Genomic DNA, 26,273 nt, shown 5'->3' with positions numbered 1-26,273 from the left:
CCCTTCATTTGTCTGCTGGTTTCCTCTCCTCCGTCTCTCCTCCTCGTTTGCTGGATTCCTCTTCTCCTCCTCTCCTCCTTCCCTCCTCTTGTTTGCTGGTTTCCTCTCCTCCTCCTCTCCTCCTCTTGTTTGCTGGTTTCCTTTCCTCCTTCCCTCCTCTTGTTTGCTGGATTCCTCTCCTCCTCCTCTCCTCCTCTTGTTTGCTGGTTTCCTCTCCTCCTCCTCTCCTCCTCTTGTTTGCTGGTTTCCTCTCCTCCTTCCCTTCATTTGTCTGCTGGTTTCCTCTCCTCCGTCTCTCCTCCTCGTTTGCTGGTTTCCTCTCCTCCTTCCCTCCTCCTTCCCTCCTCTTGTTTGCTGGTTCCCTCTCCTCCTTCCCTCCTCTTGTTTGCTGGTTTCCTCTCCTCCTCCTCCTCTCCTCCTCTTGTTTGCTGGTTTCCTCTCCTCCTTCTCTCCTCCTCTTGTTTGCTGGTTTCCTCTCCTCCTCTCCTTCTCTCCTCCCCTCTCGTCTTTCTTTTCTCCCCTCCAGCTGATCTTCCAAACTTGGTCATGTTCTTCGTTCTGCAGTCAAACACTCCTGAGCTTTAAACATCCATCTCTCTCTCTCTCTCTCTCTCTCTCTCTCTCTCTCTCTCTCTCTGTCTCTCTCTCTCTCTCTCTCTCTCTGTCTCTCTCTCTCTCTCTCACACACACACACACACACACACACACACACACACACACACACACACACACAATCAGCTCTGGTCTTTACTGTTTCTATTTCAGCCCGACTCTCTCAGACGGCGGTCATGGCTCGCTACAGGAGTTACTTACGAGGACTTGCCATCTGTGTCACTGTGCTGCTACTGGTAAGCTAACCGCTAACTGCTAACAGCATGTTTGTGTTATGAGTGAGGGTGATGACGATGATGATGATGATGATGACTAACTAGAACCTTCAACAGAGCTCAGCGATTGATTGGATAAGTAAAGAATTTCGGTTTTTAAAACAAAACAAAATATGGTGGGAGGTTTGTTGTAGTTGTATGCTGGAGGTCAGATTTGAATTGTAAATCAAATTAAATGTGATTAATAGAGGTATTCTTTTAATATGAACTCTCACATTTGAGCTTTAGCTTTTATAGATTAAATAAAATACAATTCTATAATTTTACTTAATACTTTATAAATAGAAGTAGCCTACTTCGATTTGAAGTTATTTTGTGAACTTGGAAACAAGCACTTTTAATCGGATGCCAAGAGAAATCAATTTCCTTGTTGTTTCTCTCAACTTTTATGACTAAATGTATCTACTAATTTATCAATGATAATTTTTATCCTTATCAATTAAAAGTGTTTTTTTTCTGCTAGCAATCTCTTGAGAATGTTTTAAGTATTGTTTAAATATATAGACATATATTTATATACTGTTCTGCACTACTGTTTGTTTTTTGATTTCAATTGAAACACTTCAACATGTTTATTACTTTTCACATTTCGGGATTACAAAAAAACACACCAAACCTTTTGTAAAATGCTTCTTATTCAATGACAAAAATATTATAGAATAACAGAATCCTTAAAAGTGAATGCCTTTAATTAAACCGACTATGCTATGCCATCAAATTTCAGCCGAGAACAGAGACATACCTGGCTGAGTCCTTCCTGGGTCTTGTCATGAAGTCGAGCAAAGCCAGAGTCCTCGCCGCCATTGCTTATGTTGGAGCACAACCCATGCAAATCTTAACTTCTGGGGTTCCTCAAGGATCAATTTTCAGGCCTCTATAGTTTTTAGTCTTTATACAGTATGTTACTGATAATATGCTCATGACAGTTCTTTAGGCGACTGGTGAAATAACTCTTTTTGCTCTTTTTAAATGGATCTTTACAACGGCATATTAGGGTCACTGTGGGAGAAAAGAAATTAAAAACAAGGGCAATATTCAGAGAAAAATGTGCAAATCATCGCTTTTTATGGCTTATTATTTTATTTTTTATTGGTATATTTTTTATTGTTCTCTTGTTTTCATTATTTCATTTGACAAGATTAAACTGTTTATTATAATATAAAGTATATATTATAATTAAAGTTAATTCATGTTATGTGTTTATATTGTAAAAATGCAACATCACATACTGTGTTTAGTTGTATAATTGGTGCTCAATCTTTGTCAAGCTTTCTTGCTCATTTCCTTATCTTTCCCCCTCCCACTGCTTCCTCTCCTCCATCCACTCATTCCTATCACAATAATAAAATATTCCAAATATCTCGCTATATCTAACAAAACATCTTCACTTGATTCTAATATTTAAAATCTTAGTAACACACAAATCATAAAACATTGCATTGTGATTTATGTTTCCTGTTTGACTGCTGATGTTGTTTATTTTGAATCAGTTGATTACAATAATTAGTAAACATGTTTAAGTTTAGCCGGAACTTTCACTTCTTTTTTAGAAATAGCTTTGAATGACAGCTGGTTTTGGGTCGATGCTATAGTTCGTATTCATATCTATATGTCTTTATGTTTGTCTTCACGTCCATGAAGGATATTTTTTCTGTTCTTTTTTTTGTTTGTTTTACTAATATTTGCATTATGTATTTGATTTATGTATTATGACATCATGACAGATTCAAGAGGTAATTATATCATTATGTTTATTTGCTGTTGCAGTTTATGTTTGATGTTGATTCTAGTTATTTATTTTGTTTTTTTCTACTTTTGATATTTCACGTCTAAGCTTGTCATATTTTATTGGATTTTTGGAAGGAGACTGTGATTGAAGATTGTAAATTATTTCTGGAATTGACGAACGTACAACAATAAATAAACCTGAAACTGAAAAAGTACAACTGCTGCAGAACTTAACTAAAGTTGAGATACAATCTTGTTGAAAGAAAATGATTCAGTGTGAGAATATTTACTGAAGCTACTGGTGGAGTCTGGAAACTTTAAACTGAGGGAAATGATGATGTTTCTTTTCTGTTTGTGAACGTTGAAACTGGCTGACGACGTCAGAGCTCCCAGCCGATGGGAGTCTGATGAGCGTCTCTCGGGGGAAACACGGCAGTTTCACAGGAATGTTGCGGCTGTTAAAGACTTCCTCCTTCTTCTGTGAAAGCCAACAAACACTCAGTTACAGTAGTTTAATACAACTTCATTATGTCTCCGCAGGTGTCTGGTGTGGTGATGATCGGCGTCGGATTTTCCTCCATCGATGGCAACACTCCGGTTGCTGAGGTAACTGTGTGTGTTCCACCCGAGCAAATCAAATAAAAATGTTACTGCCGTGTGCTGCCTGTTGGTCTGTTGTTGAAGCCCCCCTTTCCTTCCAAAAACCAGATGTAACATCATTATCTTCATGGAGAAGAAATTAAACAAATATGTGATACATTACATAAACAAGAACTTAAATAAATAAATATAAAATCAACATCTGATTGTCTCAAATTCAATTAGGGGATCATTTCATATAAATAGAATATATATATATATATATATATATATATAATCTGTCTGTCTGTCTGTCTGTCTGTCTGTCTGTCTGTCTATCTATCTATCTATCTATCTATCTATCTATCTATCTATCTATCTATCTATCTATCTATCTATCTATCTATCTATCTATCTATCTATCTATCTATCCATCCATCCATCCATCCATCCCTGAGAGTCTTTATATTGATTCTGGTTCCAGTCTATAATGTGTATTGGTGGCTCCTCGTCTCTGCTGCAGGCTTGGGGCTCCAGGTTACTGAACTGCAACTTTTTTTTTAATCTCTGTCTCTCTCCCAGTTGTTCGACCAGTTGTCCAGTAGCGATGGCTTACTGGTCCTGCAGGTGTTTGGTCCCATCACTGTGGTTTTGTCTGTTCTGGGCATCTGTGCTGCTTCTTTGGACCTCAAGCCTCTGCTGCTGGTGGTGAGAAACACACACACACACACACACACACACACACACACACACACACACACACACACACACACACACACACACACACACACACACACACACACACACACACACACACACACACACACACACACACACACACACACACACACACACCATGGGCGTAGCTAATTGTTCGTTATCTCTCCAGTTTTCTGCTCTGATTTCCATGGAGTTCGTGGCTCTGATGGTCGTTGCCTCGCCGCTGGTTCAGGTTCAAGCTCAGGTACACGTGCCTGCCTGCATCCCCCTTATTACTGTAATCCAGTCAGAGCTGCATTTTACATTCATAAGAGCGAAATAGCTCAACTTTTATTTTCTTAGCTGCCAACAGAGAAAAAAAGTCGCCAATTTCTGAGTTCATAAAGTGGCAAGTTTTTTAAATAGCAAAATGCAACTTTTTTTCTCTGAATATTGCCCCCCCTCCCTCGGCTCCATTTCCCCTACAGTAGCCTTAATACACTGTCATGTTCATTTATTATGAGAAATCGTCTTTGTTATTGAATAAATCCTTAAAACTAAAAACACTCTTTGTACTAAATGTATCTTGACCAACTCTCTCCATCACTGATTGCATCGGTGTGAATCGTGTCGTGCAGATGGACGGTGCAGTCGACGAGGTGTTCCTGAACGTAACTCCCCTCCACCGAGCAGAGCCTTTCATCCAGAGGGAACTCAACAAACTCCAGGCTTCCGTAAGAGATATGAAGAAATAAAACAAGAGCATTTACAGGGAATCACATCAACAATTACATTGTAACACTATCCTATTATAGTTTTTCTCAGTCGCTTTGGTGCTTTTCTCACATCTCTATTTACATTTTCACAGCAGTGAGTGCCTTTCTCAAAACAATTAGTGCAAACTGCAAAACCTAGTGGATGACCTGCAAAAGCACGTCACTTGCTCAAAATGGATAGTCCATCCCTCAAAAGCAAGTATTCATGTCAGTGAAACTGCCAGTGTCATCAAAATGAGAAGTCTTGACACCATCGTTTATGAACAAGATAGACAAATGGCTTTGTCATGTTTTCATTATCACAGTTTATTCTCTCAGTGTTTTCCAATGCAAAAAAAAGGTCAGAACTCGGTGACACGACCTGAAAATGCTCAAGACAGCAGTAACCACTACTGGTACAGCCATTTGAAAACTACAGTAAAGTAACACATTGCTGTAGTTAGGGGAGTAAGTGAGTACAAGACACTGAATAAGTACGTTTCACATTTTTACTGTATATGCTCTTTGCAATTCTACAGCATTATGCAAAAGAAAAATACACTACAGTCACTTATTTAAAACAAACATAAGAAACACCCTTTTGGTAGAGCTGTCCACAAATGTTGACAATATAACATAACAGTACATATTGTAACTGAACATAAGTAAATCATGCTGGCACATCCAGACCTTCCTGTCTGTCTGGCCACTTATTTTCATCTACATCACACCGGATATCATCCCTTGCAATGCAACGAGGAAAGTATCTCCTGGAGTGAGTGAAAGCTGAAGTTCACCTGAGAGCAATTGTTCAATTTAGGAGACATTTCTGGGGAAAAATGATAAAGAAAGGTATAAAATTTGCTTTGATAACTTTCCATCCATCCATCCATTGTCTACCACGTATCCTGTATTCAGGGTCGCGATGAATTTGATAACTAGTTCAACAATTTTGTATGTAATGACTCAAGCAATGAAATGAAGACTATTAGTTTTATTGGGAACGACTATTCAGCATCCATAAGTATAGTTAATTTTGACTGATATGACATAAGCAAATGATAATGTTATAAAATAGCAGAAAATTGTATGAAAGCAGCTGATACATGTCCAAAAGCATTTGCAATTAGTTCAGAGGAAGGAGAAATTGCTACTATGATGTGCACAAATGACTAAATGTTGTGGAGGTTGAACTAATAGTTATGAGAATTTTTATTCTGATCTGAGAAAAGCACCAAAGCGACTGAGAAAAACTGTAAATATTAATTTTATTTCACTATTATTTCTTCAATATTTTCTAAAATACTTCAATAAACCAAATGCTCTTTAGGAGGAGGGTTTTATCGTGGAGAGAGAGAGAGAGAGAGAGAGAGAGAGAGAGAGAGAGAGAGAGAGAGAGAGAGAGAGAGAGAGATTATATTAAATTATATATATTATATATTAGGTTATAGCTGTGGGCCTTAGTTTCGTGGCGCAGCGCAGGGCGGCGGAGGGTGGCGGAGCCGGTGCAATGCAAGTTTCGACCAGCGCAGCCTTGCGCACGGTCAGTTTGGCAGTTTGGTAGATCGCCTGCGCCAAGATGGGTGTGGCGGCGCAGCAGGGGGAGGCATCACAGATTCAGCTTGGCGCAGCGGAAGTTTCGTGGCAAAAAGCCTCACCGAGACTGCGCCGAAAGCCCGCCAGCTCCAACCTGGTCTACTCTTGGCGTAAGGCGAATCACAGCTGGCGGAGTGGCAGTTTGGCTGACCGGCGCGCAGTGCGCACACGTCACCAAGACCTCACAGGCAGGTTTCCACAGTTCCAGGCACATTTAAATGCAATAAATAATCACAACAAACACTATTTAATGCAACTAGTTGAATCAAGACGTGAATTCATATCTATATAGATTGTCCCGTCACATCTGACGTCAGATCAAAAGCGGATGGCACGCATAACGGAAACTCAACCTGACTGAATTAACACAGCTGAAACTTGGACCTCTCGGACCAAAACATCTCCCTCTCTCTCTCCTGTTTTTCATATCTATCCACTGCTAATAAAATGCGTCTATGCCTGAAAAAATCTTTAAAAAAAATACAGCAGCTCGTGCCTGGTCTCGCGCCTCGGCAGCCTGTTGTCCGTGGAGAAACGCGCAACTTTGCCGCGAGCTGGAACCGGAGTTGGGGCTGCAGCTGGTCTGAGCGGCAGGCGAGGTCCCGGTGTCCCGCCGTTCTGGTGTTGGACGGGGAATCCGGTGCAGCTGTGGAGCGCAGATGATGAAGACGGTGATGATGATGATGAATGGCCCGGCGGCTCGTGCAGGCACCGGTTTCTCGCCACCATTATGTCTACTGCTGTGCGCCCTGACCCTGCTTTGTGATAGACATGCCTAAAATGTGCCTACAATTTCTATAATGATATAATATCGGCATTATAATTATTATGACTATACGCACGCACAGCACGTGATGCGCGTGGTGGGAGCGGCGGCGCTGCTTCTGTCATCGGGTTGTCAAGTGACGAAACTTGCACTGAACCTCCCCTAACTCATTAAAGGAGAGGAGAGGAGCTCATTTGATTGGTGAAGATCTGAATCGGCTGTGTTAATCCCACTCCACGCCTCGTCTCCTCCTCGTCTCCCACTCACGCCTTCTTCTCCTCCCTCTTTCCCACTTGCGTGGGTGGGAGTGACGGGAGGTGTGCCTGCGCTAGCCTGCGCGGTGCACGAAACTTGCAAAGTCCAGGCGGACACACCCCGTTGGCATGGCGCAGGTGCGCTGCGCGCCGACTACGCCTGGTCTACGAAACTAGGGCCCTGTTTGTCTGCAGTGATATATAAACAATACAATAAAAAGGATGTTCACTTAAAACAGATGTGACTTATCTGTGACAAAATCAAAATATATGTTTCTTAAACTGTCAAGTGATACCATTATGGTTAAGTGTGATTTGAAGAGTTTTAAGTATATGTTGATGATCATCAGCATAATATTGTGAATTACAATTATTTTGGCGGGATACTCCTGACATTAAATTGTTGTATCCTCACTGCAAATTAAGTAAAAGCTTGAAGGACTGCTCCACTTCCAGATATCTACGATCCGAGTTTTAGATATTCTAAAAATGACAACTGATCTTTTTGAATTTGCGGAAGTAAAGATGTCATTCAATTTAATCTGACCATTCAAAGTGTGCTGAAGATAAGAGTTTAATTAAGGCCATTCATTTCTATTCGCCAGGACTTTTGTTGTGGTTTGAGGAGTTCTGAGGACTGGGAGAACCAACTTCCTGTCACCTGTTTGTGCACACCGCCCGCCTCCAACCTGCAGCCCAGGTCAGACAGCAACACATGAAAAACTCTCCTGGAGATCTCAAACATTTTCATAGTAAAATGTTTCATGATAACAATGATACATTTTTTTTTAGATACATTTAAAAAAATTAATCAAACCAGGAGACTATCAGCCGATACTGGTCCCTGACCAGTTCTGATAATAACTATAAAGCATAATTTACCTTCTGGTTTCTTCAGGGTTCTCTCCTGAGGAGAATACTAAAAGATAATTACGGCTGACCCGAATATAATTTTGGATGCAATGACATTTTTGGCCACATGATCCAGCCCTTCTGGAGTGGTTCTGGGTTTATGGGACAATTTTTGAATAATAGACAGCCGGCAGCTCTTTATCCACTGTTACAATTATTAAAAGGCAAAAGCAGCATTTAATCAGTGTAGCTTCAGTAGCTAGCATAGCATAGAAGTGCTTATGCTAGCTGATGATGTGCTAACGTACTCTGCTAATTTTGGTCTTTGTGTCTTCGGTCCTGAAATGATGCCCAGGTTTTGGTCTTGTTGTTCTCTTTGTCTTCCAGCTCTCAGTCCGGTAACACAAGCTCAGAGGGGCCCTGTGTGATGGTGGGCAGTGACCTTTACCCTCCAACCCAACAGGTCACAGATAAACTATGGGTTCACTCTGAGGTAACTAAACTATCTTGTCTCACTACAATACTTCTTTCGCTCTTCCCTCCTTACTTCTTTTACACTCTCTGTCCACTTATACTTTGTTTTTGGCTTCTACTTTGAGTTATTATTCCTCTCTTGCCTTTGGCAATTCTTCCTAATTTCTCTTTTTTACCTTTAGGCTTCTCTCCTCCCTTACTTTTCATCTCTCTGTATTTTATGTTCTTTATTCTCACTTTATTCTCTGTTTGCCACGTTTTATACCACACCTCCGGTTCTGAAGAATGAAGTCAATGCTGAAGTGCCTTTAAGTTGAATTCTCTCTGCTGACCATCAGGGGGCAACTCCTCTGGTTGTAAAAATAAGTCTTATTTTATAGAAGTCTATGAGAAAAATGGTCCTACTTCTCTCTTGATGTATTATCTCAGTAAACATTGTAAACATGAATTTATGGTCTCAATCTCGAGTTTCAAGTTTTCTTCAATCCAGCATGATGTTCATTTAGTACATGATGGTCCATTTAGAGTCCACCAGACCAGAAAGCAGGGGATGCTTTAGGGGCGGGGCTTACCTGCTGATTGACAGGTCACTACCACAGCCTTGCTACCAATGCAGTTAGCTACTAAGGCTTTACAACTAAGCCTTGATTTATGAAGCTAACTTTAGCTTTACACCAGAATCCAGATGGATCCAGATCCAGTAAGGGTCCTGCTCTGTAACTTATGTCCGTCTGATCCACCCGTCGCTCCTCCATAGTCCAAATATGGTCACTTCCTTCACTGGTTGCAAAAGATCCAAGATGGTGATGGCCAAAATGCCGAACTTGAGGCTTGAAAACTGTAGTCCACAAACCAAAGGGTGCCGTCACCATGACTACGTCCACTTCTTATATATTGTCAATGTTTTTTACAGATCACACCAAAACATAAATTAGAGATTCACTGATACAAGTATGATACTGACTGATATCAGATAGAGATATCAATAGCCCTTCATTGTATAAAACGTTTTTAAAAATGACTTTTGCATATATATCTTTTAAACAGTGTATAATATAGCCGAGAGACAGTAACTAATATGAATAATTTAAGAGGTGCAGTTATGCTGCTTTGTAGAACATGTCTTTTCCCTATCTAATGTCTCTTGTTCCTAGAAAAGAGAATTAAATAGGCCTATCATTTTTATACTACCATTTTTATAAAGCCTTTGCATTATACAACTGACTACAGAATCAAAACATGCAAAACATGACGTGGTTGGGATGGATCCATCTCGGCTTGGCTGTGCCTGCTGCCATGGACTACTACTGTTGATACTATTGCTTCTGTTAATACCACCACTACTGCTAATGCTACTACTACTACACTACTACCAACACCAAATGCAGTTGGAACCCAAGGGCCTGGGCTGCACCAGATTTCTGCCTAAAAGCCTATTAAGGCAGTTTTTTCTCGCCACTGGAAATTTTTAGCGTATTCTAGTCCTGCTCAATGTGTTAAGTGTCCTGAGATGACTTCTGTTGTGATTTGACACTATAAATACAATTGAATTGAAATTTAATTTTGCACAGTGTATATCACATAGTGGCATATACAGTGGTGTGGTGGTAGTTGATGAGGTGGGTGTACTGCTAGGTAGATGGGTAGGTTACAGAGGAGGAAGTGGGTATACTCTCCCATATATTCCAATGGCTTTCTGGCTGATAGGTGGGTATACTGTAAACCACCAGAAAAAGAAGTGGGTATACCCCGTATACCTGCGTATACCCTCCACTACACCACTGGGCAAATATACTCATGATAGCCTAAATGTTGATCTGAGAGTGCATTGTTCATTTGCACAAGTTTTTTTCCAGATACATAAATTACCCATTTCTTTCTCATCTCCACCACCTTTTCCAACAAACGTTTTCTCTGTGTAACTTCAGAGTAGTGATGTCCAAATGAAGCTTCGTGAAGCATTTTCTTTATTTTCTGAGCCCAATAGATGGCGCTCTCTGTTCAACAAAGGGTTGAAAGCAATGGAAATATATCGGCCTTCAACCCTTTGTTGAGCAGAGAGCGCCATCTATTGGGCTCAGAAAATAAAGAAAATGCTTCACGAAGCTTCATTTGGACATCACTACTTCAGAGGGAAGTAAGTGACCCGGCCGAGGGTCAGGCTGAACCAATCAGATTGAACAAAAGGTGGAGCAGTCCAAGTTGGGAGTGTTTACCGCTCTCTGCAGCGGACAATTAGACCCACCATGCACTAATATTTTTAACAAACAGCAAATGTGGGAGGGTCTGAATTACTTTTAAGACCCCCCCCCCCCTTAAAATATATGGTGACGGCGCCCATGGATGTAATAAATTAGAGCGTGGCTCTGCTGCACAACTCCGTTTCCTTCCTCAGGAACATAATGTCTTAACACTGACCATGCTCTGGAACAGAAACAAATCAGGGAGATCCTGCACTTTAACCGTAGAGTCACTGAAAACTGTCCCAAGGACTTTACACGTAAAAATAAAAGAAGTACAATTTCTGCATGTGTGCTTAAGCGTACCCCACTGGTGATAATAAGTAATAGTGTGCGTACCTAAAAAAGTGTCTAGACTGGTTACCTGTCTGTCTCTACATGTCGGCCCTGTGATAGACTGGTTACCTGTCTGTCTCTGTCAGCCCTGTGATAGACTGGTGACCTGTCTGTCTCTACATGTCTCCCTGTGATAGACTGGTTACCTGTCTGTCTCTACATGTCGGCCCTGTGATAGACTGGTTACCTGTCTGTCTCTACATGTCTCCCTGTGATAGACTGGTTACCTGTCTGTCTCTACATGTCAGCCCTGTGATAGACTGGTTACCTGTCTGTCTCTACAGCCCTGTGATAGACTGGTTACCTGTCTGTTTCTACATGTCAGCCCTGTGATAGACTGGTTACCTGTCTGTCTCTACATGTCGGCCCTGTGATAGACTGGTTACCTGTCTGTCTCTACATGTCAGCCCTGTGATAGACTGGTTACCTGTCTGTCTCTACATGTCAGCCCTGTAATAGACTGGTTACCTGTCTGTCTCTACATGTCAGCCCTGTGATAGACTGGTTACCTGTCTGTCTCTACATGTCTCCCTGTGATAGACTGGTTACCTGTCTGTCTCTACATGTCAGCCCTGTGATAGACTGGTTACCTGTCTGTCTCTACATGTCAGCCCTGTGATAGACTGGTTACCTGTCTGTCTCTACATGTCAGCCCTGTAATAGACTGGTTACCTGTCTGTCTCTACATGTCAGCCCTGTGATAGACTGGTTACCTGTCTGTCTCTACATGTCAGCCCTGTGATAGACTGGTTACCTGTCTGTCTCTACATGTCAGCCCTGTGATAGACTGGTTACCTGTCTGTCTCTACATGTCGGCCCTGTGATAGACTGGTTACCTGTCTGTCTCTACATGTCTCCCTGTGATAGACTGGTTACCTGTCTGTCTCTACATGTCAGCCCTGTGATAGACTGGTTACCTGTCTGTCTCTACAGCCCTGTGATAGACTGGTTACCTGTCTGTTTCTACATGTCGGCCCTGTGATAGACTGGTTACCTGTCTGTCTCTACATGTCAGCCCTGTAATAGACTGGTTACCTGTCTGTCTCTACATGTCAGCCCTGTGATAGACTGGTTACCTGTCTGTCTCTACATGTCAGCCCTGTAATAGACTGGTTACCTGTCTGTCTCTACATGTCGGCCCTGTGATAGACTGGTTACCTGTCTGTCTCTACATGTCTCCCTGTGATAGACTGGTTACCTGTCTGTCTCTACATGTCAGCCCTGTGATAGACTGGTTACCTGTCTGTCTCTACAGCCCTGTGATAGACTGGTTACCTGTCCAGGTGAACCCTGCCTTCGCCCAATGAGAGCTGGGATCGGCTCCAGCCCCCCCCCCCCCCCCCCCCCCCCCCCCCCGTGACCCTGAATACAGGATAAGCGCTAGACGATGGATGGATTGTATCAGATCAGTACTCTGTATCCACCCATACCCAAAGCTATCAGGGCTGAGAAGGTTCGACTGGTTGATAACTAACAGAAATCACACATTTCCTCCATGGAACGACCTGTTTGTTGTTGTTGTGTTTGTTCACGAGCGTACCTGTCAGACCAAACTGATCCATTTGAGCGAGTATTAAAACCCAACTAATACCCTCCTTCTCTTTAACCTACTGTGGATAATTACGTGTTTTCTTGATGTTCTTCAACAAAAGTAGGAAAATATATGTTTTTCTAACTTTGACCTTTGACCTGCAGCCCTGCGGTCCCATCCTGAAGCGCTACATGAGCTTCCCCATCAAACTCAGGATAGGAATCATTTCAGCCGTCGCCACCATTACGGTACAACAATACACACATGTTGTCTTTTTAACGAAACTATTTGATCTGTTTTTCTTGTTGTTTAAACACAACACTATTATGGAAAAGGGTCAGGTCAACATCAATCATTGGCAACTGATTATTTTGACTGTAACAAAGTTGCCAAAAGAAGAAACTGCTAAATGCATGACGGGAAAAATCAGGAAAATCAGGAAAAATGCAGAAAAATTGCATCAAATTAATTTATATAAGAATTTAAACGCTTTTTTTCTGTGTATAGGGTTTTCTGGAAGAGATGCAAAAAAGGTTTGTGTTTCTAGGGGAAGTTTCTAAAATGACTGGAGTTTGTGAAAAGTGTAACGAGTTTCAAGAGCAAGCTGCTGGAGTTTCCAGAAATATATAAGTTGGACGAGTGTACAGCATGAAGTCGGCATCTCTTTAGAGGAGTTCCAGGAGCAGTTTGAGTTTCCGGATAATTCAAAGTTGATGTGCTTCTAGATACAGTATGTCTCTGGAAGTGTGAGTAGGATCTCGAAGAGTTTAGAAGCTTCTGGAAGCATTACCCGTTTTTATGTAAAACGTATCCGTTTCTGAATGTGCTATGCTTTTCTGGAAAAGTTTGAGTTGGAGGATAGTTATTGTTATTGAACATTTTAATAGAAGAGATTCCCAATATTTCTGAATGAGTTTCTAGAACTGCTTATAGTTTCATGAGAAGTTGGAGTTGCAAGAAATGTTATAAAAGCCTGTTTATAGGTGAAAAGGAAATTAAGAGTTTCTGGAAGTGTTTACGAGGGGGTTGAAGAGTTTACAATCTGCGATTAAAGTTTTCATGTTCCTAGATTAGATTTTAGTACATTTGAAAGAGTTTCTGGAAGCATTACTAGTTTCTAAAATTAGAATGAGCACCTTGTGGCTGTTTGCCTGTGGCAACCGATTGTGCGGCAGTTAGTGATGTTCAAATGAAGCTTCGTGAAGCATTTTCTTTATTTTCTGAGCCCAATAGATGGCGTTCTCTGTTCAACAAAGGGATGAAAGCAATGGAAATATATCGGTCTTCAACCCTTTGTTGAACAGAGAGCGCCATCTATTGGGCTCAGAAAATAAAGAAAATGCTTCACGAAGCTTCATTTGGACATCACTAGTGGCAGTTTACATCCAAAATGTCGTTATCACTTTACCTTATTGTAAGACATTTGTGTGAAAGTATTAGCAAGTATTAGTTGTCATAATTAGTGCATGAACTCTTGAGAAAAGGTGTTCTGTGAGGTCACAGAGACCTTTGATCACCAAAGTCTGATCAGTTCATCGTTAAGTCTGAGTGGACATTTTGCCAAATTTGATGAAATTCACTCCTGAGATCAGGTTCCCGAGGATGGAATGGAAAAAAGGCCTCTGTTCATCGCAGGGCAGAGGCATAGAAATGTTTTCAGAAGTGTGACGAGTTCCAACGAAGGTTTGAGTTTATAGGAGTCTTTAAAATAGTCAAGATAGTTCCTCCTTTGCACCAGAGATTCTAGATATTTTATACAAACACGTTCGTCAGCATGTTCACTCTACTTTTTCTGGATGAGTTTTTTGAACAACTCGTTTCTGAAAACATCACACCTTTCTTGAAAAGTACACGTTTTGGGTGTTGAGACGTGTTGTTGTTTTCAAGACTTTCTTGAAGTGTTTGAGTTGGGAAAGAGTGAAAAGAAAGTGAAAAGAGAGTAGAATGAGATATGATTTACATGTTTCTGGATGAGTCTCGTATTTGTGTGTTGAGTTTCTGAAAGAGTTTCAAATGTTCCTGATAAAGTTTGACAGAGTTTTCAAAAGTGTTTAAGGTTTCCACGATTCTGGATAAGTAGATGTGTTTTTGAATGCATTGCAGGTTTCTTGAAGTGTTGAAAGCCCCCCCCCCCCCCCCCCCCCCCAAAAAAAAAGAATAGGATTGTAAACTTTTGATATTCATCCACTTTGGAGTTGGAGTACAAATATAATACGTATTCCAAGCTGGATTAATACAGATTCCCTCCTTCCAGATGTTTTGCATTACATCGTTTGTGTCATTTTTGATGTTATGGTGAAAATAAAACCCTGAAGACGCCGTACTTCTAAGAATGTGTTGGAAACATGTTGCAGATGGCGGCCATTGCTCTGTGCCTGACGTTGGGTCTGGAGGAATATTGGAAGACGCCTCCAGTGGAAACTACAGTCGATGACTTCAACAGAGTGAAATACCAACCCAAACCCTCAGTCACCTAACCTCCGACCTCTGACCTCCGACCCCTCATCCAGACACAAGGTGTCACTTCAACCTGCTGATGATGATCGGAAGAGTTCCATAAAGAGACACTGTCCACTTCAACAGCATATTTATATTTGACAAAAGATGTGGTTGCTGCTCTTGATCAGATATTTGAAAACTCGATTCCAGTCAGTTCGGCTCTGCACAGCTGGGAGGTAAAAACCACAACAACACTTTGATCTACATAAAGAAGGAATGGCAGCTGGTTGTGATGAAACTCATTCGTCTTTAAAAAGTACATTCTAAATAAAGTTTATTTTATCTGTGATGTTTGCGTGGTCTTTGGCTGTACATTACTCCTGCATCCACAAGATGGCAGTAATGATTTAAAAAAACCCTCCCACCATGCATCAGGGGCCCATTTCACAAAGCAGGTTCAACAAACTCTGAACCTAACCCTGAACTCTGAGTTGACCAACTGTTTATGTAGAAAACAAGCTCATCCTGAGAAAGCGGAGCAACGTAGCTGCAGCAAAGTAGCGATAGTTGGCGTGGCAGACAATTACTGCCCGATCTAATGTGTATAACTGAATGAAACAGTCTATTGATCTAAAGGTAATAAGTCTTTATTTTCGGCCTTGCAGAGCGACACTGTGGTGTAATTGTTAGCAACGCCGCCCAAGGTGCAGGCGACAGGGATTCAACTCCGGTAGTTCACAAAGTAGTGCAATGAAGAAATCATCATTTTCCTTGGGTGTACCCCCAGGCACAGAAAAAAGTGGCTTCAGTTGAAAATTAAGCATAAGAATATTGCGCAAATACGTAGACTAAGGCATATGATTTTAATCATATTTCACATATTAAACAGTAAATATAAGCAGGTATTTCAACACAGATATGTACTTAAACATTTCATAAATCTCCCGTTCGCAAAAATGCTAGCTCTGCAAAGAATCTGGATTATGTCTGCGATATGAAATGTTGAAAATGTCAGAGAATATCGTTTAGATAATATCTAATGTGATTGGAAGGAAAGGTAATCAAAATTCTCTCCCAACGCAAAGCTGCTAGAATGACTTTTATTTACATATCGATTAGGTTGACGATGAAAGGATGGCACAGTTGGTTCAGATTCCGGAAAAAGGCCGAGACATGTAGAGAGAAACTCAGGGTTTGTTGAAGCAAACCTGCTAGTGAGCAGGTTAGGTTCACGGAGTATGTTACCCGGGTAACTGACTCAGATTTATGCTGAACTGGCTTTGTGAAACCGAAAAACCAGAGTTTCCCTCATCTCAGGGTTAACTAACTCAAGGTTTCCACTAAACCTGCTTTGTGAAACGGGCCCCAGGTCTGCGTTAGTGTCAACGACAACGTATAATATATAATATAATGTATGTTACGTTATGGAAGTTAAAGACACCAATAACCCACCTATGCTAAAACCTGTCACTCCTTTAACGCACATTGCAAGTGTACCTACCCAGAAGGTGGTGGTTTAGTATGGCTAGTAAAGACCTTTCACTGTTACATAAAATGAATCAGATATCATTTCTTGGTTTATATATTCTTGAATACTTCATATGGCCTCATGAGTCTGGGAGGAAACCCAGACCAGACCAGAGCAGAGCTTACTCCGTCTATGAATAATTTATGAATGAGTCCAGATTCTGGCTTCTGTAACAGTCACAGCCAGTTGTAAACAGTCGGTTTTATTGGGTGCACTGCTGAAATTAAGTACATATTCTCAAGTACTTCAGTACAAATTTGAGGTTCTTGTACTTTACTTGACTATGACCATTTTTCAGAGGTAAATGTGGTACTTTTAACTGTCCAGGGAAAACTTTACGCATCTCCAGATGTGTTGACGGTGAAATCACAGGACAGCAACTCTATATAGTATAGTATATTATACTTCAAGAACATTTTGCTGATACTTTTGAATGTGTTTAGTTGTAGTAGTATTTTCGCAGTGTGGTATTCGTACTTGTACTTAAGTAAAGGATCTGAGTACTTCATGGTGGTGTAGTCTACATGCCTCTACGGCAGTGAATGTAAACTGGCGGCCCGCGGGCCAGAGCTTTCTATCTGGCCCCAGAATATTACTGGATTCAGGAATAGCCTAGTGAAGAGGAAAAAGTATGTTTCTACATTTTTCTTTAAGTGAAATGAAACAAACGCCCTCTGAAAAGTAGCTTGTGCCAAAGCCCGCCTCCAATCAAAAATGACGATAAACGCGTTTCTCTTTTATTGTTTCACGTCTGTCAAAATTATCCTTTCTTGGGCTTCATTTCCCCACACAATAGCGCACTATTACAGTGTCTCAATAACAACCGTCAAAATAACAGAGAAGAGCACTGTAAGTGCAAGCTTTGCACATCAGCAAATAGATACAAACGACAAATAAAAGCGTCAGGCAGTCAGCTATGAGAAATGTTACTCTTTACATCCAATTAAAGTAGCCTGTGATCCAACAAATATATACGAAGTAAAACCAAGAAAATCACAAATGGTTAATGGGAGAAGTGACAGTTCCCCTCCGACACTATCTTTTTAATATCGGGCTTGACAACATGTTATGCCTGCCTTATGCGCCTGCAGTCCTAGTTCATTTTTTCACAACTTCACAGGTGTATGTTGATCCTAACATGGTGAGGACATACAATTTCTTCAGTGTATCATACTTTTGGGGACAAGTCACCCAAAAGGCGCTCAAGCTTTCAGCACCACGGAGAGCTTCATGTCACCAGCGGCCTGGATGTCAATCAGTTCACTGTGATTGGCCGCCTCGACCAGCGGCATCACCTTCCCCACATTAGCAGTTGACAGCCTCATGAATATGAAGCCTAAAATACCGTTTTCGCCCCCTAGTGGCTTGCTACCGTACAAGTAATATAAGTCTGTTAACACTTACAAAGCCTAAACAATAACATACATTTCAAAGGCAAATTGATATATTAAATAATAATATATTACTTAGGATACAATATTAATTTAATTTTACGACAGCGTCTGGCCCTGATAGTGTCTGTCTGGCCCTTAGACAAATGTAGTTGATGACCCCTGCTCTATGGGGTTGAGTGCATCCAATTTCAACGTTCAGAAGAAGCAGGATGGAAGAAGAGTTTTTACTCAATTGAAAGTACCAATGCAATGTCAGAGTACTCCATCAAAGTAAAAGTATTATCTGCAAAAATTGCACCCAAAGAATACAAAATAAAAGTGTTCATTATGCAGGAACATGGCCTCTGTGAGTGATATATTATTCTATAGGACATTTTTAGAATTAACAGTTATAGCTGCTCGGGATGGAGCTGATTTTAAAATGAATTCATAATAAAAAATAACACACTGTTATCATTAGTAATTATCACAATTTTTCCACACAATTTTCCGGTTGATGTGATTTGAATTATGTCATCATAAATAGTCTTGTCTAAGCAGACCTGTTTGTCCTGTCTTATTTCATATCTGACTCAGATGTCTGTGTTTGTGTGTTGGTCTCCTGGTTTCAGACCCACTCAGCTCTATCACAGGACACAGGATTTCCTCCGGAAGCCAGACTGATGAGCGATAACTCTCAATTTCCCCCTTTGACCTCCCCAGAAGATTTACATGTCCACATAAAAACACCGGAGACAGGGTTAAACATATTTTTAAAATTCATATTTAAATATCTCAGACAGCTTTGTGCTTTTGATGTTTTCATGGGCAGATCGGTTTCAGTTAAGCTCTTCTGATTCAACTCCGAACAGTTGTGACAAAATCAGCAGAAGTGACCCGAAGAGACCCGAACGGACCAGAAGAGACCTGGCTGTAAACATGTTTATTTCTGCTGTGAAGTCAGCCAGATTTACATGGAGGTCTATGGAGATTTTTGGAGCCTCATGTGGCCGTGTGAGGAAGTGCTGTTTTTGGCCCTTCTGCATTGGCTTCCAGGAACCTTTCACCAGCCATGATGTCATTGTGAAGCATCCTGATTTGGTGCCAGTTCTATTGAAGTGAATGGGACCAGCTCCCACTGTAACCCATCATATCGGTGTAGTTTCACCTTCCACTGACAAACGCTTCCACACAATGAGGAAACAATGATGTTGACTGAAGTTTTAATGTGTGTTTATTTTCCTTGTTATTGGTCTCCAACACATTATCTGTCAGCAACAGCATATGGCTCAGATAGTTACATCATGATACATGACCAACCTGTTACCAATATCCAGACTTCAATTATATCCATATTAATGGATTAATGGCTCTGTCTGTCTCTACACGTCAGCCCGGTTACCTGTCTGTCTCTACACGTCAGCCCGGTTACCTGTCTGTCTCTACATGTCAGCCCGGTTACCTGTCTGCCATGTCAGCCCTGTGATAGACTGGTTACCTGTCTGTCTCTACACGTCAGCCCGGTTACCTGTCTGCCATGTCAGCCCTGTGATAGACTGGTTACCTGTCTGTCTCTACACGTCAGCCCGGTTACCTGTCTGTCTCTACACGTCAGCCCGGTTACCTGTCTGCCTCTACATGTCAGCCCTGTGATAGACTGGTTACCTGTCTGTCTCTACATGTCAGCCCTGTGATAGACTGGTTTCCTGTCTGTCTCTACATGTCCGCCCTGTGATAGACTGGTTACCTGTCTGTCTCTACATGTCCGCCCTGTGATAGACTGGTTACCTGTCTGTCTCTACATGTCAGCCCTGTGATAGACTGGTTACCTGTCTGTCTCTACATTTCAGCCCTGTGATAGACTGGTTACCTGTCTGTCTCTGTCAGCCCTGTGATAGACTGGTTACCTGTCTGTCTCTACATGTCAGCCCTGTAATAGACTGGTTACCTGTCTGTCTCTACATGTCAGCCCTGTGATAGTTACCTGTCTGTCTCTACATGTCAGCCCTGTGATAGACTGGTTACCTGTCTGTCTCTACATGTCGGCCCTGTGGTAGACTAGTTACCTGTCTGTCTCTACGTTTCAGCCCTGTGGTAGACTAGTTACCTGTCTGTCTCTACGTGTCAGCCCTGTGGTAGACTGGTTACCTGTCTGTCTCTACATATCAGCCCTGTGATAGACTAGTTACCTGTCTGTCTCTACATGTCAGCCCTGTGGTAGACTAGTTACCTGTCTGTCTCTACGTTTCAGCCCTGTGGTAGACTGGTTACCTGTCTGTCTCTACATGTCTCCCTGTGATAGACTGGTTACCTGTCTGTCTCTACATATCAGCCCTGTGATAGACTGGTTACCTGTCTGTCTGTACATATCAGCCTTGTGATAGACTGGTTACCTGTCTGTCTCTACATGTCTCCCTGTGATAGACTGGTTACCTGTCTGTCTCTACATGTCAGCCCTGTGATAGACCGGTTACCTGTCTGTCTCTACATGTTGGCCCTGTGGTAGACTGGTTACCTGTCTGTCTCTACATGTCAGCCCTGTGATAGACTGGTTACCTGTCTGTCTCTACGTGTCAGCCCTGTGATAGACTGGTTACCTGTCTGTCTCTACATGTCAGCCCTGTAATAGACTGGTTACCTGTCTGTCTCTACATGTCTCCCTGTGATAGACTGGTTACCTGTCTGTCTCTACGTGTCAGCCCTGTGATAGACTGGTTACCTGTCTGTCTCTACACGTCAGCCTGTGAAATGTCTCTTTTCTTTGCTCTCTTTGCGGGGAATTTTTTATTACGTGGTTTCTTGAACGGATGTTTTGTCACCACATATGGTTAACTGGGCCTGTTTCTGAACGCTTATAATAATTGATTAAAGGCCCAGGATTATGAGGGTTTTAGTTTAAAATTGTGTTTTAGAATGGAATATCCTTCTGGGATGTCGCAACATCAGTGATGCTAATGTCCTGTTTCAGGCTCTTTACCCACCATGTTGTAAAGTAGGTTGGCAGGAAATGTCGCTGACGGCACCTGCAACGGATTGTTGTATTATTTTTGACATCATCTAATATCTGGACGGAAATCAGTCATCCGAAGTCTCTTATATATCTGTCTGAGTATTCCTGGAGCTCAGTCAAACCTGTAGTTCTGGGAAGAGTCACCACAGTCCCTCTGTCTGTCCCTCTGTCTGTCCCTCTGTCTGTCCCTCTGTCTGTCTGTCTGTCTGTCTGTCTGTCTGTCTGTCTGTCTGTCTGTCTGTCTGTGTGTGTGTGTGTGTATTAAAAACTAAGGAATCATAAAACTATTGTTGAATTGAAGGCCTTTAGATATATCGTTGAATGAGAGGCGGCTGCACTTGTTATGATCCATTATGCAACATTTTTGTGGTTTATTGCTCATGCGGTGCATGCAACAATCACCGCTTTGTGCAAAAAAACATTGCATAATGCCTTTATAGATAACACCTTATAGATATGACATACAGTACGTGAACAAGACATGAGAGTATGACGAGGTGAAACCTGGTATCTGGCTGGACCGTGTGTTCAATGTGCTTCATTGCAGATCACATGACCTGGTTAAGCTCCGTTTGAGTAAAATGTTACAAATGCACTTACAAGACATGAACTTCATACTCGCATCTGAAAATGTCTGACTTCAAAAGTCTTATAATGAAGCAAATGACAAAACTATAGTCCACAAACAAATAGGTGACATCACCATGATATGCCCACTTCTTATACAGTCCATGGTGACAACTCACCGTGTCCCATGTATTGGACCTGGCTGCAGGGATCTGCTCCCACTGAGCCACAAGAGCACTTAGGACGTTCATTAGAAACCTCAATTCATCTGTTCATAGCCTTTAAAGAAGCACTTCACTCGATACACACTTTAAGATGCCAATTTATTAACATGGCCCTGCGATAGACAGGCGACCTGTCCAGGTGTCCCTGCCCAACGACAGCTGGGATCGGCTCCAGCCCACCCGCGACCCTGAATACAGGATAAGCGGTAGACAATGGATGGATGGATGGAATTATTAACATTTAAAAATAAAACAATTACCTATTTGTGAGCCATCAATTGGGAATTTTTGCTAATTAAATAGAATTCCAAGCACCACAAATGTGGTCATACCCAGGGTTATGCATAAAGTGCACCATGGAATTTTAATTTAAAATTTAAATTATTTTTTTTTAAATATACTTGACCCTCTTTTACTTTCTCTCTCAAGATCTATGAAGAAAGGCACAGGGAAGTCCACTGTGTCTTTTATTGTTTGTTTATATATTGCAGAGGATTCACGGCGCATGTTGGGTCGGAGTGGCCTGTAAACAAACATAAAAGAGGGATTGGTGACCTGAGAGTAGCGGCGTAGTGTTAACACACTTGTGAAAAATAATAATTGGAGTTCATTTGGAATGGCGTAACAAGACCATTCCAAATGCAAATGTTACATAAATGCTAAGCAAGCTTACCTCTGCCGTCTTCTCTTCCTCCCAGGGTGTTCGGGCAAAAGAGGTCCCCCAGGGGAAGCGCACCTACTTATAGTTCCGGGAGGGTAACGGTATGTGGGAAGCAGGTAGAGGGGAGGTCGGTGGTGGCTACGAAAATATTTTCGTTAATGTAAATATGTTTATGGATGTTCCTCTGGTGTGCTTAGGTGGGGTGTAGATATTAGTCAGGAGGGTATATGTTTGGTTGGTGGGTATTGTAGATTGCAAGTAAGGTCACTATATTATATTATTTCCCTGGGACAAAATGGTATGTGCCGGCCAATCAGGGAGCACACTCTCCTTTATAAGCTGTGTGGGAATATATGTATGGTCTTCTTTTTCGAGTTGGAGTGTTGGCATGAAATGATGGTTCTTTCAATGGTGCAATAAATAAGAAAATTGGAACCACCAGCTGAACTCTGTGCCTCTCATCATTCGCCTCCATGGCCGCTCGGGCATTGTAACAAGTGGTATCTCTTCTCTTAGCAGACATGTTTCTCCTTTATCTCACAATGATGGCATCATATAAACCTTCAGTTGAAGTCTCTGGCATGACCTGATTTATTGTTAGGTCAATGGCATGCTACATGACATCATCTCGTGAGAACACCATGACTGACTACAGCTGGTTTGATGCCCTGTAGCGGGCATTTTGTCAAATTGGTCGAAAAAGAAATACTTTTTAAGTTAACATAAAATAAGTTAGAACTTTAATAATCCAGAAGGACATTCTTGTGCCAGAGGACAGAATAATAAAACAAGCATTAGAGTAACAGTACAAACAATACATATACATATACATATAAAGTATATAAGATTACTAACTACAAACTAAAACAGATGAATTGACAGTTACGTCTGGTCTGGGATGATAAGAACCTGGAAGTAAAGTATTGTATTTCAATCATATCAAGCCCTCACAGCCGCTCACACTCAACCTTCTACCAGGTGACATCAGTGAAGTCCCTGAGGGTTCAGGGTTTAAAGCTCTAGGGGGGACATTGGGACTGGGTCAGGCTCTTCCCAATGCAAGGCCTAAATAAGAAAGTGTGTACTTTTACTGCTCCCAAATCATTCTAGAAGGCATCCATGGGAATTTCTCTGTTCTCCCCTTCTCAAATGTCAATCAGAAGAATTGGGTCAGACCACATTTGAAAAAAATCTTTCTCTTTCGATAATTAAGATATTTTTTTTCTCACTGTGCAGGGAGTTTCCACCGGGTATATAGGTATGTATATATATTTTTAGAATCATATTCATATTTGACCCATTTAAAGCAATAAAACCCCCAGCAATTTCACCTCTGTGATATTAAACTTGCAAAAACAGTCAGGCATAAGATTAGTGCCACACATGACACATCTCGCATTTTACAGCACATAAAGGTGAGGTATGTATTGAGTCCTGCGTTACTATTATGTTTAACCCTCGGGGCACTTTGGGGGACCGTTTGGGTACTTTTGATTTTTGAGTATAAATATCTCTGTCAGTTTAACGCCTACTTTTCTGAAACTTCTCCAAGGAATGTCTTTTAATTTTTAAAACATTTTTTTTTCATCCATTTGATTGCAAGATGTATAGAATATACCATAAAAAAAATTCCCACACCTGCCACCTTCGGGACCGTGGCGGGCCCCATTAACTCCCATTATAAAACCATAAAATTAGGTTTTTTTGACATACTGTGAAACTGTCATTTTTTTCTCTAAAGCCAGCATCAATGTGACTTCCCAAGCCTCTCCCTTCAAAATAACAGAAAAAAAGGGTTGAGATGTGCTGACTTCCTCAAACCACTTGGGGCAGTAGAGCAAACCACACACAGTTTCAATGGAGAGGACTGGTTGTCTTATCCTGCAGAATGCATGACAGTGAAGAGGCTGAAATCCACAAAAATGGTCTCAGTGTGTTGGAATGAATATAAAAGAGTGGTGTGAGTGTGTGTGTGTGTGTATGTGAGAAATTCAATTCCGAAAGGCCAGGTGGGATTTGTTTATGTTTATTTTTCTTGATCAAAAGAGACCCTCCTCTGTACTATTGGCTGTGTGATATAAAATAAATGTAGTTGCTTCTCTGAAGTCTGTGTCTGTCTTTTTGAAATGAGAGCCTACTCTCTCCCATTGGATGAATTGTCTTGTTGTTTGTGCAGGTGCATGTTTGAAGTCTGTTAGAATAGTTTGCTGCCTTGTCTGGCTGGTCATTTCTCCAGGACGCAGCCATGAAGAGGCATATGAATCTCGATGAGGCACTGTCTTTCATAATGGAATCTTCCCAAAGTGAGACTGTCGTCAGTGGAGACGACAGTTCCAGCATAGAAGAGGATGTGGAGAACCTGCAGATGTCATCGGCAGAAGAATTCCTCCCTTCCACCGAGGGGCCCGGCAGCTCAGACGAGGAGGAGGAGGAGGAGGAGGAAGGGACAGAGGAGGACACCTCGTGGACTGCCAAGAACGGGGTTCAGTGGTCTGCCTCCCATGAGAATACTCTCCCCTACAACCTGCCTCCAATTCTAACACCAGGACCTCTGCATTATGCTGTTGCCAGGGTCAGCAGCCCTGAGACTGCGTTTGACCTTTTTTTTCACGAAGATATCCTGCAGCTCATCCTCCATTTTACCAACCTGAAAGGTAGGAGAGTTATGAAGAGCAGCTGGAGGGATGTCGACGAGGATGAGCTACGTGCCTACCTGGGGCTGCTGATCCTGGCAGGCGTCTACAGATCACAGCACGAATCCACTCTTGGCCTTTGGGACATGGAGATGGGCCGTCCTGTTTTCGCTGCAGCGATGTCCCGGAACAGGTTCATGGAGATTAACCTTTCCATAAGGTTTGATGATCCGTGGTCCCGGCCAGACCGCGCCCAGAGGGAGAAGCTGGCTCCGATAAAGGAGCTTTGGAGCCGATGGTCTACTTGCCTCCCAAAGTTGTTCAACCCAGGCCGAGATGTGTGCGTGGATGAACAGTTGGTCCCTTTTAGGGGCCGCTGTTCATTCAAGCAGTACATGCCATCAAAGCCTGCGAGGTATGGCTTGAAAATATGGGCTCTCTGTGATGTGCAGACCTCTTATGCCTGGAGGCTCCAGGTGTACACAGGGAGATCTGCAGATCACAGAGAGATCAACCAGGGGATGCGAGTTGTCCTGGAAATGACGAATGAATTGGAGGGTCACACTGTGACGATCGACAATTTATTTACATCTGTGAGGCTGGCTAACGAACTGACAAAGAGGAGGATGGCTCTTGTCGGAACCATGAGAGCCAACAAGCCAGAGATTCCAAGGCCGTTGCTGGACATCAGGCGCAGAGAGTCCTCTCCTCTCTCTTCTCATTCACTAAAAACAAGACCATGGTGTCATACATTCCAAAGAAGAGGAAGAATGTCCTGCTGCTCTCCACAAAACATCGCCAGCCTGAGGTCCAGGAGGCTGGGAAGAGGAAACCTCTGGTCATCCAGGATTATAACAGATGCAAGGGGGCAGTTGACCACCTTGACCAAGTAAGTGAAATTATACATCAATCATTTATTTACTGTTACTCATTATGTATTATTGTCTGACATAACCATAGACTATTTACTTAATTTTATTTTGTTTTTTATTGTGTGTGTACGTGCGTACGGGTGTGTGTGTGCGTGCATGTGCGTGCGTGTGTGCACTTGCATGTGCATGTTTGTTAAATTAGAGTCATGAAAGGCTGTCTGTACTTTTGTAATACCAGTTTAGTCATCTGATCATTTTTTTCTTTTCCA

General features: G+C 41.9%; 1 protein-coding gene across 2 annotated transcripts; it reads left to right on the top strand.

The window, feature by feature from the left end:
• Positions 1 to 696: 696 nt before the first annotated feature.
• On the top strand, positions 697 to 15,485 carry LOC311031946 (uncharacterized protein). 2 transcript variants are annotated; one of them, XM_084038543.1, is made up of 9 exons: positions 697 to 848; positions 3,156 to 3,221; positions 3,777 to 3,902; positions 4,084 to 4,158; positions 4,532 to 4,627; positions 7,870 to 7,964; positions 8,504 to 8,609; positions 12,862 to 12,945; positions 15,052 to 15,485. In XM_084038543.1, exons 1-9 carry the CDS (start codon positions 789 to 791, stop codon positions 15,172 to 15,174), a joined length of 831 nt encoding a protein of 276 aa, XP_083894669.1. In that variant the 5' UTR covers positions 697 to 788; the 3' UTR covers positions 15,175 to 15,485. The 2 variants fall into 2 exon arrangements, with proteins under 2 accessions (XP_083894669.1, XP_083894668.1); XM_084038542.1 differs by lacking the exon at positions 697 to 848 and adding an exon at positions 2,977 to 3,060 and having other exon boundaries at positions 3,157 to 3,221.
• The last annotated feature ends 10,788 nt before the right edge of the window (positions 15,486 to 26,273 follow it).

Source organism: Eutrigla gurnardus (genome assembly GCF_963514095.1).
Source record: "Eutrigla gurnardus genome assembly, chromosome: 21".
Lineage (NCBI taxonomy): Eukaryota > Metazoa > Chordata > Actinopteri > Perciformes > Triglidae > Eutrigla > Eutrigla gurnardus.
This window is presented reverse-complemented; position numbering and strand designations above follow the sequence as displayed.

Excerpts from the sequence above, each read along its gene's own strand:
- LOC311031946 (XM_084038543.1), top strand. The coding sequence starts at position 789 with ATGGCTCGCTACAGGAGTTACTTACGAGGACTTGCCATCTGTGTCACT. Across the intron at positions 4,159-4,531 it reads TGGTTCAGGTTCAAGCTCAG|ATGGACGGTGCAGTCGACGA; the intron begins GTACACGTGCCT and ends CGTGTCGTGCAG. Across the intron at positions 7,965-8,503 it reads GCCTCCAACCTGCAGCCCAG|CTCTCAGTCCGGTAACACAA; the intron begins GTCAGACAGCAA and ends TTTGTCTTCCAG.